General features: G+C 34.2%; 1 protein-coding gene across 1 annotated transcript; it reads right to left on the bottom strand.

Annotated features, from left to right (window-relative positions):
* Positions 1–944: 944 nt before the first annotated feature.
* On the bottom strand, positions 945–14,754 carry LOC140016119 (beta-glucosidase 12-like). Its single transcript, XM_072069343.1, has 7 exons — positions 14,701–14,754; positions 14,395–14,470; positions 5,592–5,669; positions 5,409–5,496; positions 2,436–2,691; positions 2,220–2,335; positions 945–1,311 (listed from the first exon to the last, which is right to left on the bottom strand). Exons 2-7 carry the CDS (start codon positions 14,444–14,446, stop codon positions 945–947), a joined length of 957 nt encoding a protein of 318 aa, XP_071925444.1. The 5' UTR covers positions 14,447–14,470; positions 14,701–14,754.
* Positions 14,755–16,066: the final 1,312 nt, after the last annotated feature.

Below are 16,066 nucleotides of genomic sequence, written 5' to 3' on the forward strand. Positions count from 1 at the left end.
AGGAGTTTAGCCTGGGAAGTCATGCTCTAAATGTTATATTTCTTGTTTAGTATGATATATAGCATGTGGTCTTTGAATTGGGTAGCAAATGGCTGGCCAAGATGTGAGTTATTGGTAACAATACAGTTGGAATAACTCAAGTGAAAGGTTGAATTTCGGGTGACAGTCACCCCTGGGCAGTTTTAGTAAAATGATCATAACTTAGTGTAGAAAAATCGAAATTGAGTGCCGTCAATTGCGTTTGAAACTAGACTCATAGATCTTTCCAACGGTATAAAACTGGAGCTATGGTTCATTTTATATATGCACTAGAAAATCAGCAAAGTTGACTGAAAATCCTGCCCTGCACAAGTAAAAAACCAGAATGTGGTATTAGTTTGCGGGTCAATTTGGACCAATTTATGAATTGAATCTCTTTAAGGTGTCTTCTAATGATTGTTAGTTCTTTGAGTGTAGATTTCATCGGGCCAAGTTTTATGATTTTTTGACATTTATCACTCAAGTTATGATTTTTTTTCAAAAGAGTGATGCTTGCTGGAATTTTTCCAGCTTGGACCAAGAGAGAAAGATGATGAGGTTTTTTTCAACTTTTCCATAACTTTTGGATGTAAAACTTTATGCATGCTATTAATCTTTCGTTATAATACAATAACAGTGACATGTATGTGGGTTCTAAGGAGAAACTTGAGTTTTAAGGTGGTGATTCTTGTTAGAATTTCTCTAGCTTTGTCGAGAGAGTAAGCTGTGTAAGTGCAGCTTTTATTTTCAAATTTTGGTTGACACACGTCTTAGTTCTGTTTGTATGATACTTACGGTATGTTCACCGTTGAATCTAATGGAAACTTGATAACTTGACTGGAGAGCAACTTGAAAAAAAAAACTGCTGGAAATCTACTTGAATGGACGAGTGAGGAAGGAGGGAACATTTCTAGTTTGTACACGACTTATGGGGCTGCAAAGTGCTGAGGAGGAGAAGAAGAAAAGTGCTGACAGGTACCATTTTCTGTAATGTAATTGATTGGATCTTTGTATTTTGTTTTTACATAGAGAAGGAGATCCCAAATCCCTTTAGGATAAATATGAAGCCAACTTGTAACGTTAACTTGCGCGTCTGTGCAATAGCTTAAATTCACCTTATTTGGAGGAGTTGTAACATGGGCAGCATAAATGGTTATGTAGTAATTTAATCCAAGAAAATCATATGACCCTATCAGTTCTTTAGATTGCTTTGGTGTAAATTGGGGAAGTCGGTCGCGGACAAGAATTCTCATTGAAGCGGGATAATCACCATGCACCAAAGGGTTCATAAACCTGTAACACATGCCAATAGAAAATAGGTGTCAATATCTAGCCAAGGTAATCATTGAATGTAGTGTTTTATTGAATAGGTGGTGGCTATGTAGGCATGCACTCTTCTGTTTTCTTGGCTAACCTGTTTACGGGGACGGACACCACTCCAAAATTTATTCATAGAACGTAACTTTACAAGACGAGGACTGGACGTTTCCTCATGTTGAACATAAAAATTTTAAGAAACCTTGATCTTTCTAACAGAAAGCATTCCTAATATTACACGAAAATATTAATCTGTGTACGCGGGGCATTTCTATAGGTAAGTGTTAAAATGGGGACTAATACAAGAAGTTAACATCCTACATAATTATAGTATGTGGCTATCTAATTTGTAAAGATGTTGGTGAAAATAAAGGTTATTCCAGACTTCAAAAACTCTTGGACATGCATTAACTGGTTTAGCAAGCAAGTGATCAATTGGCATTCGGTAAGAGAGTTTTGAGGTGTTATTACCAAGAAAAACAATATAATTCTGAGTGTTCACATTCATATAATATTTTTATTTAAATTAGGTGACCATTGGGTGCTGGCTGCGCACCAATTGGGAAAAACAATATGGTCAAAGAGAATTTTACATTGGAAGATTAGGTATCCATTGGAAAGACGTTAAAGTAAAAAAAAAAATAATAATAATAAATTGCCAAGTGAAGTTTTAAAATTGGAAGTTAGATGCTTGGACAAAATCATGTTGAACTAGTACAACTTAATTGTATTTAAGCCGAGAGAGCCTTCGATTTCCTAAAGCCTCAATGAGGGCCGAAAAAACTTCTTATTTTTTTCGAAAGGGCTTTTTTTTTTTCGAAAGGCCATTTATATACATACTTTGTTAGCAATCTTCTTCATCAAACGTTTATTGGCACACCCACCATCCAAATGTTAAATCAAGGGCACGAATGGCTGCTCGTTGATCAAGAGTTGAATTTGAAAATGGCACCATCCATGCAGTGACTAGTGTAATCCCAATTTGTCCTTTTTGGCGAGCCTAAAACATATGCACAATTCAATTAGTAATCGTAATTATGGAACTCAATATTGATTACGATCAAATTCTATGTCAGTTTGAATTAGAACACAACAATAACCTTGTACGCTCCCCTGTATAATTGAACTACATCAGCATGAGCCAAAAGTTCGTGGTGTGCCACCAAGTAGGGTTCTGTCCCTGAATTTCCACCTGTGCAATTATTGTTCTTCCAGGCAGAACATCGACCAGGGGCAAAGGTTCCACGATCATAACCTTTTGAACTAAAGGTCCAAGGTTCATTGAATGTGATCCAATCTTTCACTCGATCACCAAACCTCGCAAACAGTAGATTTGCGTAGTCATGATAATCCTTTCTGGAAAGTATAAAACATCATCAAATCCAAAAGCCAAACGCATTTTAACTCTTAAAGTATACAGAACACTATCATTTGATTGGATACATGCGCGGATAAATGATTTCTTGGGCTGAATTTGATAGAAAAAGAACAGCTAAAAAATTTTCCAAAGCTGAGCCTAGGGCAAGTGAAGGTCGTCTTCTATTCGGTTCCAAACAGTTGTTATATTTGCTATAATATTTAGTGTACGAGAATCATATTTTGCTATACGTGGAATATTTTATTCTTGTATATCAATTTTTTTTTACGAATTCAACTCTTAGTATGATTATATATCAAATAATGTAATAAATACAACCGTACCATATGTGTACAATCAGATTCATTGGTTTTAATTGGGATCATTCAACGTCGTACTCAATGTCCGTGGAAAATTCGAAGATACGTCAACCAGATTTGGCAGTTATTAGATGATCCACCTAGATTCACGCACTGCTATCGGGAGGCTAACACAGTTGCTGATGCTTTATCTAATGTGGGTATATCTCATCCAGATAAACAAATTGAGATTTATGACACCTTCAGTACATTCCCAAGGTTGGCTCATGGGGCAATCCGTTTGGACAGAATAGGGATACCTTCAATTAGAAAAATAAGGATTATGTAAGAGGAATATTTTGTTATATTTTCCATGAATAAATAAATAAATAAATAAATAAAACCGTACCAAACCAAATAAAAGCACCACTATAGTTGTCTCATACCCAGTTTAAAAGAAGGATTACTATTTGATTTTCCAAACTTTCTTAAGAATTTGTGGTTTTTAACTATTTAATATGTTGTGAGGTGATTTGTGATGATTTTCCAAAGAATTGTAATTTTAGTTCATCAAGTTTCAATACTGCAATAATATTTCCTCTCAAGTTTGAACAGATCATCAAATCTCATGTCTCTAATATTTTCAATTTCCACCAACAACAGAAAAATGCACAATTGACAAATTTTGGTCCTTCTGCTTCCGATTTGACCGAAAAAACAGCGTTGACATAATCGAGATTGTCATATTTGAGAGAATCACGTAGAAGACGGGTAAATGTTAGTTAAAAAAATATAATGAAATCTGCAGTCCTTAAAATCAATTTTAAAGCCATTCATTCCCTGAGCCTCAATTTAAAATCAATATTGATTGCATTATAGTTCTGCAAATGTTTGAAAATAATGGTTTTTTTTTTTTTTTAAAGATGAAGTGATTTCTGCAAACAAATCTAAGTATTATAGCTGTAAAGTAAGTTGTGCGGACAATAAGCATGCTCTCTTGTCAAAAGTGCGAATATTACGGGTCAAATTTATTTTATTTTTTATTTCTAGAAAGCGTTGAGGATAAATTTGGTAAAAATTAGAAACACCAAGAATTTTGATTTATTTTTGTTGAAATTTTGGGAAGCAAATTTGGTCAGAGTGCAAATTTTGAAAAACAAAATTGCAATTCACCATGATAAATGCATTCTTTAAGCAGTAGCGTAGTTATCAAAATGTGAGGAAAAGCAGTTACAATGCACCCCGCATCTTTTGCTATGACAAAAATAAACTAGATCGTGTTATGTATGTCTATATTTTTCTCTTTTTTCGTTTTCCATTTTTTGGAAAATAAACTATTTAGTGCTGTATATGTTGCTTGTTATCACTTCTAGACTAAATTATCACCCATGTTTAGAGTTCATTAATATCAATTAGGTTGTGATAGTAGTATTATGGGATAATTTCACAAACCTCCACTGAGATTTATGACAATTTCACTCGGCTCCCCTCAAGTTTTACAAATTATACTAACCTCCCTTGTCACAATAAAATGACTATAATGACCTTCACTTAATAAATAATTCATAGTATAATGAAATGAGATTAAAAAAAAAAAGAAAAAGAAACCTGACATTTTGGACTATCATATTTACAAGTTATAGCCAACGATGATTTTCTCTCATTTACTATCATTCCTTTCTCATCCATCAACCCTTTTCTTCTATAACTCGCTGTCAAATTACCACCAACCATTGCCTATAATTGCAGACAATCACATCACAAGTGATCTCTCAAACACTACTATATATTCCTATTCCTTGTTTCTTCTCTTTGGAATTGTCAAATCACAAGTTTAGTTGAGGAATTAGATTAATTTGATGATTGAAGTAAAATCTGATTTCATGGTCAAATTCAAAGGAAATGAAGAGGTACACAATAATAATGGAATAAATAATGCAATCATTGGCCAAAAGAGGAAGAGGGACTGAAATTGATAAATTTGCTAATTTGTCTATTATCTATCCAAAAAACTTTTTAAGATATTAATAAGTACATTTATATTTCTTTTTATACTTGACAATTGTTGGTTGTGGTTTCGGTATGGAAAGAGAGATTCTTTGTATTTAAGATGTGCTTTGGGAGTAACAATTTTATGACTATTTGTTAGGCTAGTTTGTTAGTGCAGTGGGTTTGGTTGAAATATGAAAGAAAGCAATTGGCAAAATAATTTTTGTTTTATTTTTATCCAAAAAGGGTAGTTTAGGATTTTTGAGAAAAAAATAGCCTTTTGAACTATATTGTTATATAAATAGTAAAAGTAAGGGAGGTAGGTGTAATTTAATAAACTTGAGGGGAGGTCTTTACAATTGTCAGAAACTTCAGGGGAGGTTTCTGAAATTATCCCTAGTATTATGGGAAGAGGGATCTTGGCTTACACAATTTTAGGACTCAGGAAGCCTCCATACTCTTCATCTAAGGCTTGGGGCAAGTCCCAATGAAAAATTGTCACAATTGGCTTTAAACCTATGCATTTGAACTTTCAAAGATGTTGAATTAGATGAACACAACCAAATGATCAAAGATCATATGCTCTTAAAAAGCATTGGATTTTTATGTACCATAAGCTAGAATTTTGTCTATGAGCTTATTGTAGTACTCAATTCCTTTCTCATTTATGCCTTTGCTAATCTTGCCATCTGCAAATTGATAAGTGACTAATTTACGTAATAATTGTATGATATTTTATATTATTTTTAGTCACTTTAGTTATATTATTGGAAGAAAATGAATCATTTTGGCTATAATTGGTGAAAAATACTTTGAAGTGATTAAATGAGGTTTTTATCACTTTTTACTTGGATTTTGTGTATTTTGACAGTTTTGACACATTTTCGTATTTCGGCTATAACTTGAGCTATAATGATCGGATTGGGATGATTCTTGAACCCATTTGAAGATAAGAGATAGATCTACAACTTTGGTGAAGACATCTGAATCCAGTTTGAAGGTTTTCCAGGTCAAAAGGTCGAAGTACAGAGTCAATTGCTATTGGTCGAAACTGGAACAAGGCATGGAGCAGGCAAGGGTATTTCAGTCATATATCAGCCTACACAGATCCAAATGAGGTGATTCTTGATGCATTAGAAAGATAACTCAAAAGGCTACAACTTTCGTGTTTTAGACATGAGCTGGTTCAGCCTCTAACATCAAGAAAAGATTGGTTGAAGTTGGTCCAAAAACAGAGCAAGTGATCCACACTCGGATCCACTATTCATCCGAACCCTCGGTTGTTTCTGGGTTAGTGGAACCGAGCTCGGATCCATACGGATCCGAGGTACTGTAGCAGCTCGGATCACTGTAGCAGCCCAGATTTACTGTAGCAATCCGGCCTGAATTTGGCCGGATTTGTGGCCGGATTCCTGGCCGGATTGTGGTCAGAAAAGGCTGCTCTGTACGCGTAAAACTCAATTTCACCTCCACCAACTCACATGCGATGCTATACATGTGAGAAACATTCCCAGCTGTAAAAGGGAGATGTAATCCTCATTTCTTGACCACCTTTCATCATAAAAGAGCCAAATTCATTGCAAAGAAGGAGATTGGGGAGTCCATACCAGAAAAATGGAGAGAGATACGGGAGAAGTTTGGAGTCTGCAGAAATGTAGCTCTTTCATCTCCCTAGTGTTAGTTTAGCTTAGTATAGAGTAGTGTAGCTTTTCCATTCTTGTTTATTATCTAGATTAGGATGAAGATGGAGGATGAAGAAGGCAAGGAAGAAAGCTCATGTGACAAGGGTTGTATTCCTTCCAATTTCTTTATCTTTTGTATTTGATTCCAATTTTAGTTAATATACAAGTTCTGGATTTTGTGTTCATTATGTGTTTCTAAAGTTTATACCTTGGGTTTGGTTGAACTTTCTATAATTGTTAGTGTTTATTATTTGGTTATTTGATTGCTATGATTTGAGCAAGTTATTTAGCACTTTGGCTCTTTAAATCATGATTAATCTGGTACCATTGATTGTGATTATCTAAGGTGTTGTTTCTGCAATGGAAATTGAGATTTAACACTAGTTCAAGAAGTGCTAAACATAGGGAGTACACTCACGAAAGTAGAGGTGCATCTATGTGGTTTTTAGTGATTCATTTCATGTAATTTCATTGAAGAAATGAACTTGTAGCTAATTTCATAACCATGAGAATAGGTATGGATTAGTTATAAGTATAATTGATTTACTACGAAAGTAGGATTCAAATGCATAAGGAAATTACACCATAACTAGCCTAGATGTAGTAATTAATGATCCAAATATAGCACTTGCATGAGTAGTTAGGGATACCACAACCTAAGGAGCTTTCATTTGCTATTTTCTTGCATAATTTCAGTAGGTTAAATTTGTTATAATTCATTGATAGTCTAAATAATAGAGAAGCTTTAGTAATACCGGTAATTGTTCACTTTTCCCTGTGGGATCGACCCGATATATACTCTAAACTACTAGTTGATCTGTATACTTGCAGTGAACGGGTGTAATTCGGTATTTTTTAGCTTGCACGTATGTAAAATACCCGTCAAGTTTTTGGCGCCGTTGCCGGGGAAGATTTGGCAATATCGGTGTGAAGAGTAACTTTATTAGTTTAGACATTTTGTTAGTTATTGTGTGAATGTTATTTTCTGTCATTTTAGTATTTTCTGTGTGTATACATTTTATCACCTATTCTTCTTACTAATTTTGCTCTTAAGTTGTTTAAAAGCAATTTTAGGTGATGAGAAGGGTAGGACAATTTGGAGGACAATGCTTGAGAAGTGGAAGATTGGCAATGGATGGTTACCAAGTGCAAAGCTCCTTCAATAGAGGTAACCAAGAATTTACTGAATGTATGTCTTTTGAAGATGGTTTAAGGTGCTTAAAGACTAAATTTGATGTTATGATGTTACAAGTTCAAATGGACACAATTATGCATGAAATTGAGCAGGGGAGGAATGTTAATACTTTTAATTCTTATCATATGATTTGTGACTTGTGTGGAAGTTATCATGCTACTAATACATGTAGACAAGCACAAAATGTGGATTATTTTGATGAATTAGAACATTACAATCCTTGTTTTGATCAATATAGTGCTAATTGGAGCAATTCTCCTGCTTATGGTTGGGATAATCAATGTACTTATAGTAATTCTTCATATTTTTACGATTACCAACCTGAATGTGTTCAATATGAATCAAAACCATCTTGGGAGTTGGCAATAGAAAGAGTAGCTAATGATTCTAAGCCATCTTGGGAGTTAGCTTTAGAAAAATTAGCTAAGGCAACTTCCGACCGTTTTGATAGGATTGAGGAAAGAATAGATGAATTAGCTTCTCATTTCGGTAGAATACATGAGCAATTGAAGGCATTGTGTGAAGTTATTTCCTCTAATAATGTGCAAAATGATCCTAGCATGAATGATGGGAATGTTGTATGTGAAAATGGGTTGCATTTTGATGAAAATGATGAATCTCAATTGTGTTTCATTGAGCAAATGTCCATTTCACATGATAATATCTTTGGAACTAACTTTGAGCCTCAAGAGGTGAGTTTTAATGACTCATTTTTCACCCCTCTTGAGGAGTGCAGTGAAAGTATAGGTTCTAAAGGTATTCCTGCCCAAGATACTCTCATGACATTTCCTTTGGTAAGTTCTCAAGTGGTGCATATTCAAGGTAATATCTATGGAACACTTGGAATATGTAAGTCACTTCCATCTCTCAGATCATTAGATCATGTGGCTTTTTCTATTAAGTCACCATACAATGATCCACCAAGGCCAAAAATGGTGGATTATTCGTTAACTAAACCTCCTTGAAAAATGAGGTGAAATAGTCAAGCTATTGACTTTAAAGAAGCGCTTATTGGGAGACAACCCAATGCTTGTTTAAGTTAGTGTTACTTTGGAGTGATTTTATGTTTAAAGCATAAGTTTGAGTAATTTTGTTGTTTTTCATTTGTAGGTTTTGGAAAAGTGACCAAATGAGGTGAAAAAGGCGAAGTTTGATCAAAGATCTCAATACCTCAAATTCAGTAATTGTGGTTTTTGATGCATTAAAGAGGTTTAGAATGCATGTTTAGATCATTTCACATGTGCGTGAATGGTTTATTTTGACATAGAAATGATCTAAGGTGTATTTTGAAGAATTGGGATCAAACTGAAAATTGCAAAAATTCTGCAATAAGTACAGATTCAATGGATCCGAGGCCTCGGATCCATTTCTGCAATCAGAAAAAAATTCGAACTTCTTGATCCGAGCTCACTCACAATGATCCGACCTCGGATCCTTTCAAAAACGACCTCGGATCCTTTTAAAAACGAAGGCTTGGATCACTTTTCAACTCCACTTTTCTTCTTGTTGGCTTGTTTTTAGTAAGTTTTAGTTGTTCGATTAATGTTTTTGTGTGTTTTGTAGGTGGCAATGGCAAGAGTTCATGCAAATGATCTCAATTGCAAAGGTGTTTATATTAAGGCAAAAAGGGAGTTTTCATGTTCAATTGCTGCATTTCATGCATTTAAAGTGTTTCGTGTTTAAGTTATATTCATGCATGATCATGTTAAATTTGAATTTTATTCAAAGAATATGAAGTAGGTTGAATGTGGAAGGTCGGCCAAGCAAATTTGGAGGAAAAACTGCAGAAAACAGCTTTTTCTGCAGCAAATCCGGCCATAAATCCCGCCAAATGTTGGCCGGATTGAAGGCCGGATAGTCAGGGGAGAAAAGAAAATTTTTTCGAGCATTCTGGACAGAATCCGGCCGAAAATCCGGCAGGAAATCCGGCCAAAAACTGGCCGGATTGTAAAAAAAAAAAAAAAACAAACCACTGTAGCAAATCCGGCCAACAATCCGGCCGGAAATCCGGCCATAAAGTGGCCGGATATGCAACAGTAAACAAAAAAAAAAAAAAAAAAAAAATTTTGCCCAGATTCCCTCCACGAATCCCTCCAATTTCTGGCCGGATTGTGAACAGTAACCAGCGTAAGATGAATCCGTTTCACGGATTCCTCACAATTTTTCTCCCTTCTTCTTCAACCTACACACACACTCACACCTCAAACACACACCACTCACTAAAACACCACTTTTCACCATTTAATCTTCAAATAACCTTCACCAAATCACTTTCTCCTATCCTCTAGAGTGAATTTCATAGTTCATATTTTTTCAAAAACAACTCTAAAGTGGTTTCAAGCTTACCATTAGTTAGGGTTCTACCTTCTTGAAATCACTCAATTGAGGTCAAATTGGAGTAAGTTTCTTGAGGGTTTTCACATCATATTGATCTCTAAACATCACCAAACCACCTTGAGGTAACAATTCTTCACCTAACTTTATTATTTGAATTTTGCCATGATTGAATATTTTCTATTTTTAGGCAATTTTTAATATGTGAAGTTAGGTGCATTTATTTCAGCTTATTGATGCTATTGGTGATTGTTAGTGATAACTATATTTTGTGATTTGCATTTATTGTACTTATTTGGTGAATTCTTGCTAGTTTTATGCTTAATTTGGCTTGATGACGAAGTTGCATATTAAGTAGCCAAATGTAGCATTTTAATTAGCTTAGTGGGAGTTTTTTATATTTATGTGAGTAATTTAGATTATCTAATGAATGAAAATGTGCTTGATTGAATGATTTTGTGAATTCTTAGGTAATTCTAAAAGAAGAGGTGAATTGAAGATGACCTTAATTGATGAAATTCATAAATGCACTTACAATTTTTGTAGTTTTTAGTATTTCATGAATTCTCACGAAGGTCATTTATATTTTGGTTCGGTGTGTTTGCCTCCATTTTGAGATTACTTTTGTACTTGCGGGGATTTGATCATTGATGACAAAATATATAAATGGAACTTATTTTGTTCATGATTGTGGATTTTTTGTGTGAAATTAGCTTCCCTTTGCTTTGGATACTAATGCATATATTTGATTAGCAAAGATTAGCTCATTTCATGTTTTTATCCCTTGAACATTGTATGGTTCCACATGCTTGATCATCTTTCCTTTTTCCTTGACTTGCATGTTTTTTTTTTGTTGATTGCAACCTTTTATTTTTAAGAAATTTATTTGTTTTGATTTTGTCTTTTTCAGGGTGCAATAAGTGAACTCTCCATTCTTTCTCAAATACGGTTGAAAATTCATCACTTGGACATGGATTCGGATTGCGCAAGTTCAATTGAGCAGTATTTTCTTTTACTCCTTATTTATTTTCCTTTTCTCACATTGAGGACAATGTGAAGTTTAAGTGTGGGGGAGGAAATATTTGAACTTGCAAATACTTTCTATGTGATGATATTTTATGGATTTAAATGCTTAGAAATATTGGAGTTATGTTTGAATTATTTGCCATGTGGATAATTTGCCTGAAATTGGGTTTGTTGGCAGGGAGTTTTCTTCCATTTATATGGGGAAATTCCGTCAAAATTTTTCTAACATCTTGTCCAATATGTCACTATGGCCCAAAAGTTCTTCAATTTTTTGCATTTTCATTCAAAAAGGGCAAAGTATTCCAACCTTAAGTGTTTTATTCTTCCAATTGTTGAAACTTTATGTGTATTTTGGAAGGTTTAGTCCTCATTTAACTTGGAAATGTTTATTACGCAATTAGAATTTTTACATTTTAGAAAGTATATTTGGTAAAATGAGGAAAATTATGCCTATAATTTTACATGTTTAATGAGATTTCTTCTCTTTACTTAATTTTGCAAGTAAGTGATTGATATAGTCGATAAAGGTTATATTCCTCCTTTGATTATTCTTATATATTTTCTAAGAGGGAATATCTATTTATTGTCCTTTATTTCTGAAAAAGAAAAAAAAAGTAGAAAAAAAAGAAAAAAAAAGAGAAAAGAAAAGAAAGTAAATAAAAATTGTTCTACTCCAATGATTCTCGTACCGAGTAACCGGGGGTTGGCATCTAAAAATGTCGACATTCGCGTAAAAAGGTACTTGAATTAAGAGTATGCATAGCAACTTGAATAGGTGAAATGTTGAGTAACCGGGGATCTTCACCTAAAAGTGTCGATTTTCGCGTAAAAAGGCATTCTCACTATTTAAGTAAAAATTAGTATGAATAAATCCCTCTTAGTTATAGAATTTTGAGAAAAAGATGATTATAGGAGGAGGAAGGCTATAAATTGACTATGTGATTTGCTTATTTGTAAAATTAAGTTAGGGTAAGAGATTAAGTTTAACTTGTTGAATTTAGGGTATAATTATCTTTCCTTTACTTGATATTATGAGTATTTAGTGTAAATTGAATAATTGTATAATGATTATTTTCCAAGTCTTGAGGAATTAAATTGGACAAAGTGCATATATTGTTTCACCTCTTGAATCATTGCATTTGATTATGTGTGAATTGCTTGAGGACAAGCAATGATTTAAGTGTGGGGGAGTTTGATAAGTGACTAATTTACGTAATAATTGTATGATATTTTATATTATTTTTAGTCACTTTAGTTATATTATTGGAAGAAAATGAATCATTTTGGCTATAATTGGTGAAAAATACTTTGAAGTGATTAAATGAGGTTTTTATCACTTTTTACTTGGATTTTGTGTATTTTGACAGTTTTGACACATTTTCGTATTTCGGCTATAACTTGAGCTATAATGATCGGATTGGGATGATTCTTGAACCCATTTGAAGATAAGAGATAGATCTACAACTTTGGTGAAGACATCTGAATCCAGTTTGAAGGTTTTCCAGGTCAAAAGGCCGAAGTACAGAGTCAATTGCTATTGGTCGAAACTGGAACAAGGCATGGAGCAGGCAAGGGTATTTCAGTCATATATCAGCCTACACAGATCCAAATGAGGTGATTCTTGATGCATTAGAAAGATAACTCAAAAGGCTACAACTTTCGTGTTTTAGACATGAGCTGGTTCAGCCTCTAACATCAAGAAAAGATTGGTTGAAGTTGGTCCAAAAACAGAGCAAGTGATCCACACTCGGATCCACTATTCATCCGAACCCTCGGTTGTTTCTGGGTTAGTGGAACCGAGCTCGGATCCATACGGATCCGAGGTACTGTAGCAGCTCGGATCACTGTAGCAGCCCAGATTTACTGTAGCAATCCGGCCTGAATTTGGCCGGATTTGTGGCCGGATTCCTAGCCGGATTGTGGTCAGAAAAGGCTGCTCTGTACGCGTAAAACTCAATTTCACCTCCACCAACTCACATGCGATGCTATACATGTGAGAAACATTCCCAGCTGTAAAAGGGAGATGTAATCCTCATTTCTTGACCACCTTTCATCATAAAAGAGCCAAATTCATTGCAAAGAAGGAGATTGGGGAGTCCATACCAGAAAAATGGAGAGAGATACGGGAGAAGTTTGGAGTCTGCAGAAATGTAGCTCTTTCATCTCCCTAGTGTTAGTTTAGCTTAGTATAGAGTAGTGTAGCTTTTCCATTCTTGTTTATTATCTAGATTAGGATGAAGATGGAGGATGAAGAAGGCAAGGAAGAAAGCTCATGTGACAAGGGTTGTATTCCTTCCAATTTCTTTATCTTTTGTATTTGATTCCAATTTTAGTTAATATACAAGTTCTGGATTTTGTGTTCATTATGTGTTTCTAAAGTTTATACCTTGGGTTTGGTTGAACTTTCTATAATTGTTAGTGTTTATTATTTGGTTATTTGATTGCTATGATTTGAGCAAGTTATTTAGCACTTTGGCTCTTTAAATCATGATTAATCTGGTACCATTGATTGTGATTATCTAAGGTGTTGTTTCTGCAATGGAAATTGAGATTTAACACTAGTTCAAGAAGTGCTAAACATAGGGAGTACACTCACGAAAGTAGAGGTGCATCTATGTGGTTTTTAGTGATTCATTTCATGTAATTTCATTGAAGAAATGAACTTGTAGCTAATTTCATAACCATGAGAATAGGTATGGATTAGTTATAAGTATAATTGATTCACTACGAAAGTAGGATTCAAATGCATAAGGAAATTACACCATAACTAGCCTAGATGTAGTAATTAATGATCCAAATATAGCACTTGCATGAGTAGTTAGGGATACCACAACCTAAGGAGCTTTCATTTGCTATTTTCTTGCATAATTTCAGTAGGTTAAATTTGTTATAATTCATTGATAGTCTAAATAATAGAGAAGCTTTAGTAATACCGGTAATTGTTCACTCTTCCCTGTGGGATCGACCCGATATATACTCTAAACTACTAGTTGATCTGTATACTTGCAGTGAACGGGTGTAATTCGGTATTTTTTAGCTTGCACGTATGTAAAATACCCGTCACAAATCATTGTATAGTTTAGTAACAACATAATATATTCCAATTTGGCTAAAACGGGTAGATACTAAACGGGCTTAAACTGTCGCTAGATAAAGGATTACATAGTGAAGCCTTACGAGGTATTACTCTAGGCCAAGAAATTGAGAAGCGATAAGAATCTGCATTCATTTCCTTCAAGAGTTTGATATCCTCCTGTCACAAGAGAAAGATAGCATTGTAGACGTACTTCAATTTTTTATTTTTTATTTTTTTTTGGTGGCAACGATTGTAACCAACGTAAATAAACAAAAATAACTGAATTTTCTTTTTTTAATAAGGTATAGTTTTTGCAGGGCTCGTTGATTTTTTGCCCTATTTTTCCATGTATGATATTTTAGCTTTACTATTAACTTATTTGATCAAAAAGATTTGGTTTGCATTACCTTATATCGATGGTAGGAGTCTGCTGCCACATCTCCATTACTGCCATTTGCAATTTTACCTGTAATTTCTTGCTTGCATTAAAAATTAGAAAAACCTTGTTCTAATCAATAAACATACTACCAGAGTTTATTTAAATTAGATTGTATATCTTGTGGCCGCAATCACATTAGATGTCACTAATTTAAGACAATTAAAGAATTACAGATTTAACTATATCCTAATTGACAATAGTTTGTTAGATTGAATTAAATATCTGGCGCCTTTGATATCTAAATAACTAACAACTGTGAGAAATTAAACTAGAAGACATAAAAGAAATTAATAAAAATAATTAGATTTCACAGATGTTGATGAACCAAGCCCTTTGTTATTCTTCGGCTAGAAAAAGAAAATTAGTTCTTCATTATTGAGAACATTCCCAATGTGATGCTATGAAAGAAAGCCCAAGACATGCGGCCAACCAAAGCAAAGATAAGGATCTAATCTAAGTGACTAGTTCCGTGACTAGTCACTCACAATTCTACTTATTGCTGAAATTTCAATCCAACGGGAATTCGGCCTTCTGTTTTTTTCTCCCCAGTTTCCTACTTCGTGTATCCCACTACTAATGAAACATCTTTTTTTTTTTAATAAAAGAAAGAAATTGCCAAATATAATGTCTCACGTTTCCCTCATTAATTCTTACAATTAAAAAAAATGATTTCTAAATTTTCCACCAAAGGCTCTTCGGTATTTGGCTCGAATTAGGAAACTTCCGCATGTAAATCCCGAATCGTCTGGGCTTGATTGCATTTGTTCGGAAATTACCACTTTTTTAGCATCTTTCGCTCCAATGTCCTATAATTAATACAAAACACCAAATATAAGTGAAATCTAACAATTAAAACAATATTTGGCAAGAATAAAAGGGGAAAATAATCATAAATTTAATAATAATTTACACCCTATCATAAGACATAAGTTAATTAATTGGTGGTTGACTACTTACTGGCCCTTACCTTAGGTATATCGTCAAACTTTTGCCATCTCTGATTTGTTGGAACTTATGGAAAATGAGGAATAAATTCATTTTTAAGGGACAGTTGATACCTGTACTTCAAGTTTGTGAGACGATTTTTGAGGAGCTCATGCTTAGTTTATCTCTGAAGTTTCGGGAAATTTCTAGGGTTCCTATGTTGTGGCCTAGTTTCTTTGATATGGTAGCTAGATGGAGAAGGGAATTTGAAGTGATTGCAATTAGATGGAGGTGCCTGATGCCGGATGTAGTGAAGTTGAATACGGATGGCTGTTCAAGAGGGAACCCAGGGAGGAGTGGTAGAGGTAGACTTTCCACGATTCTGAGGGTAGATTCCTATTAGGGTTTTC

This window comes from Coffea arabica, chromosome 1e (genome assembly GCF_036785885.1).
Source record: "Coffea arabica cultivar ET-39 chromosome 1e, Coffea Arabica ET-39 HiFi, whole genome shotgun sequence".
Classification (NCBI taxonomy): Eukaryota; Viridiplantae; Streptophyta; class Magnoliopsida; order Gentianales; family Rubiaceae; genus Coffea; species Coffea arabica.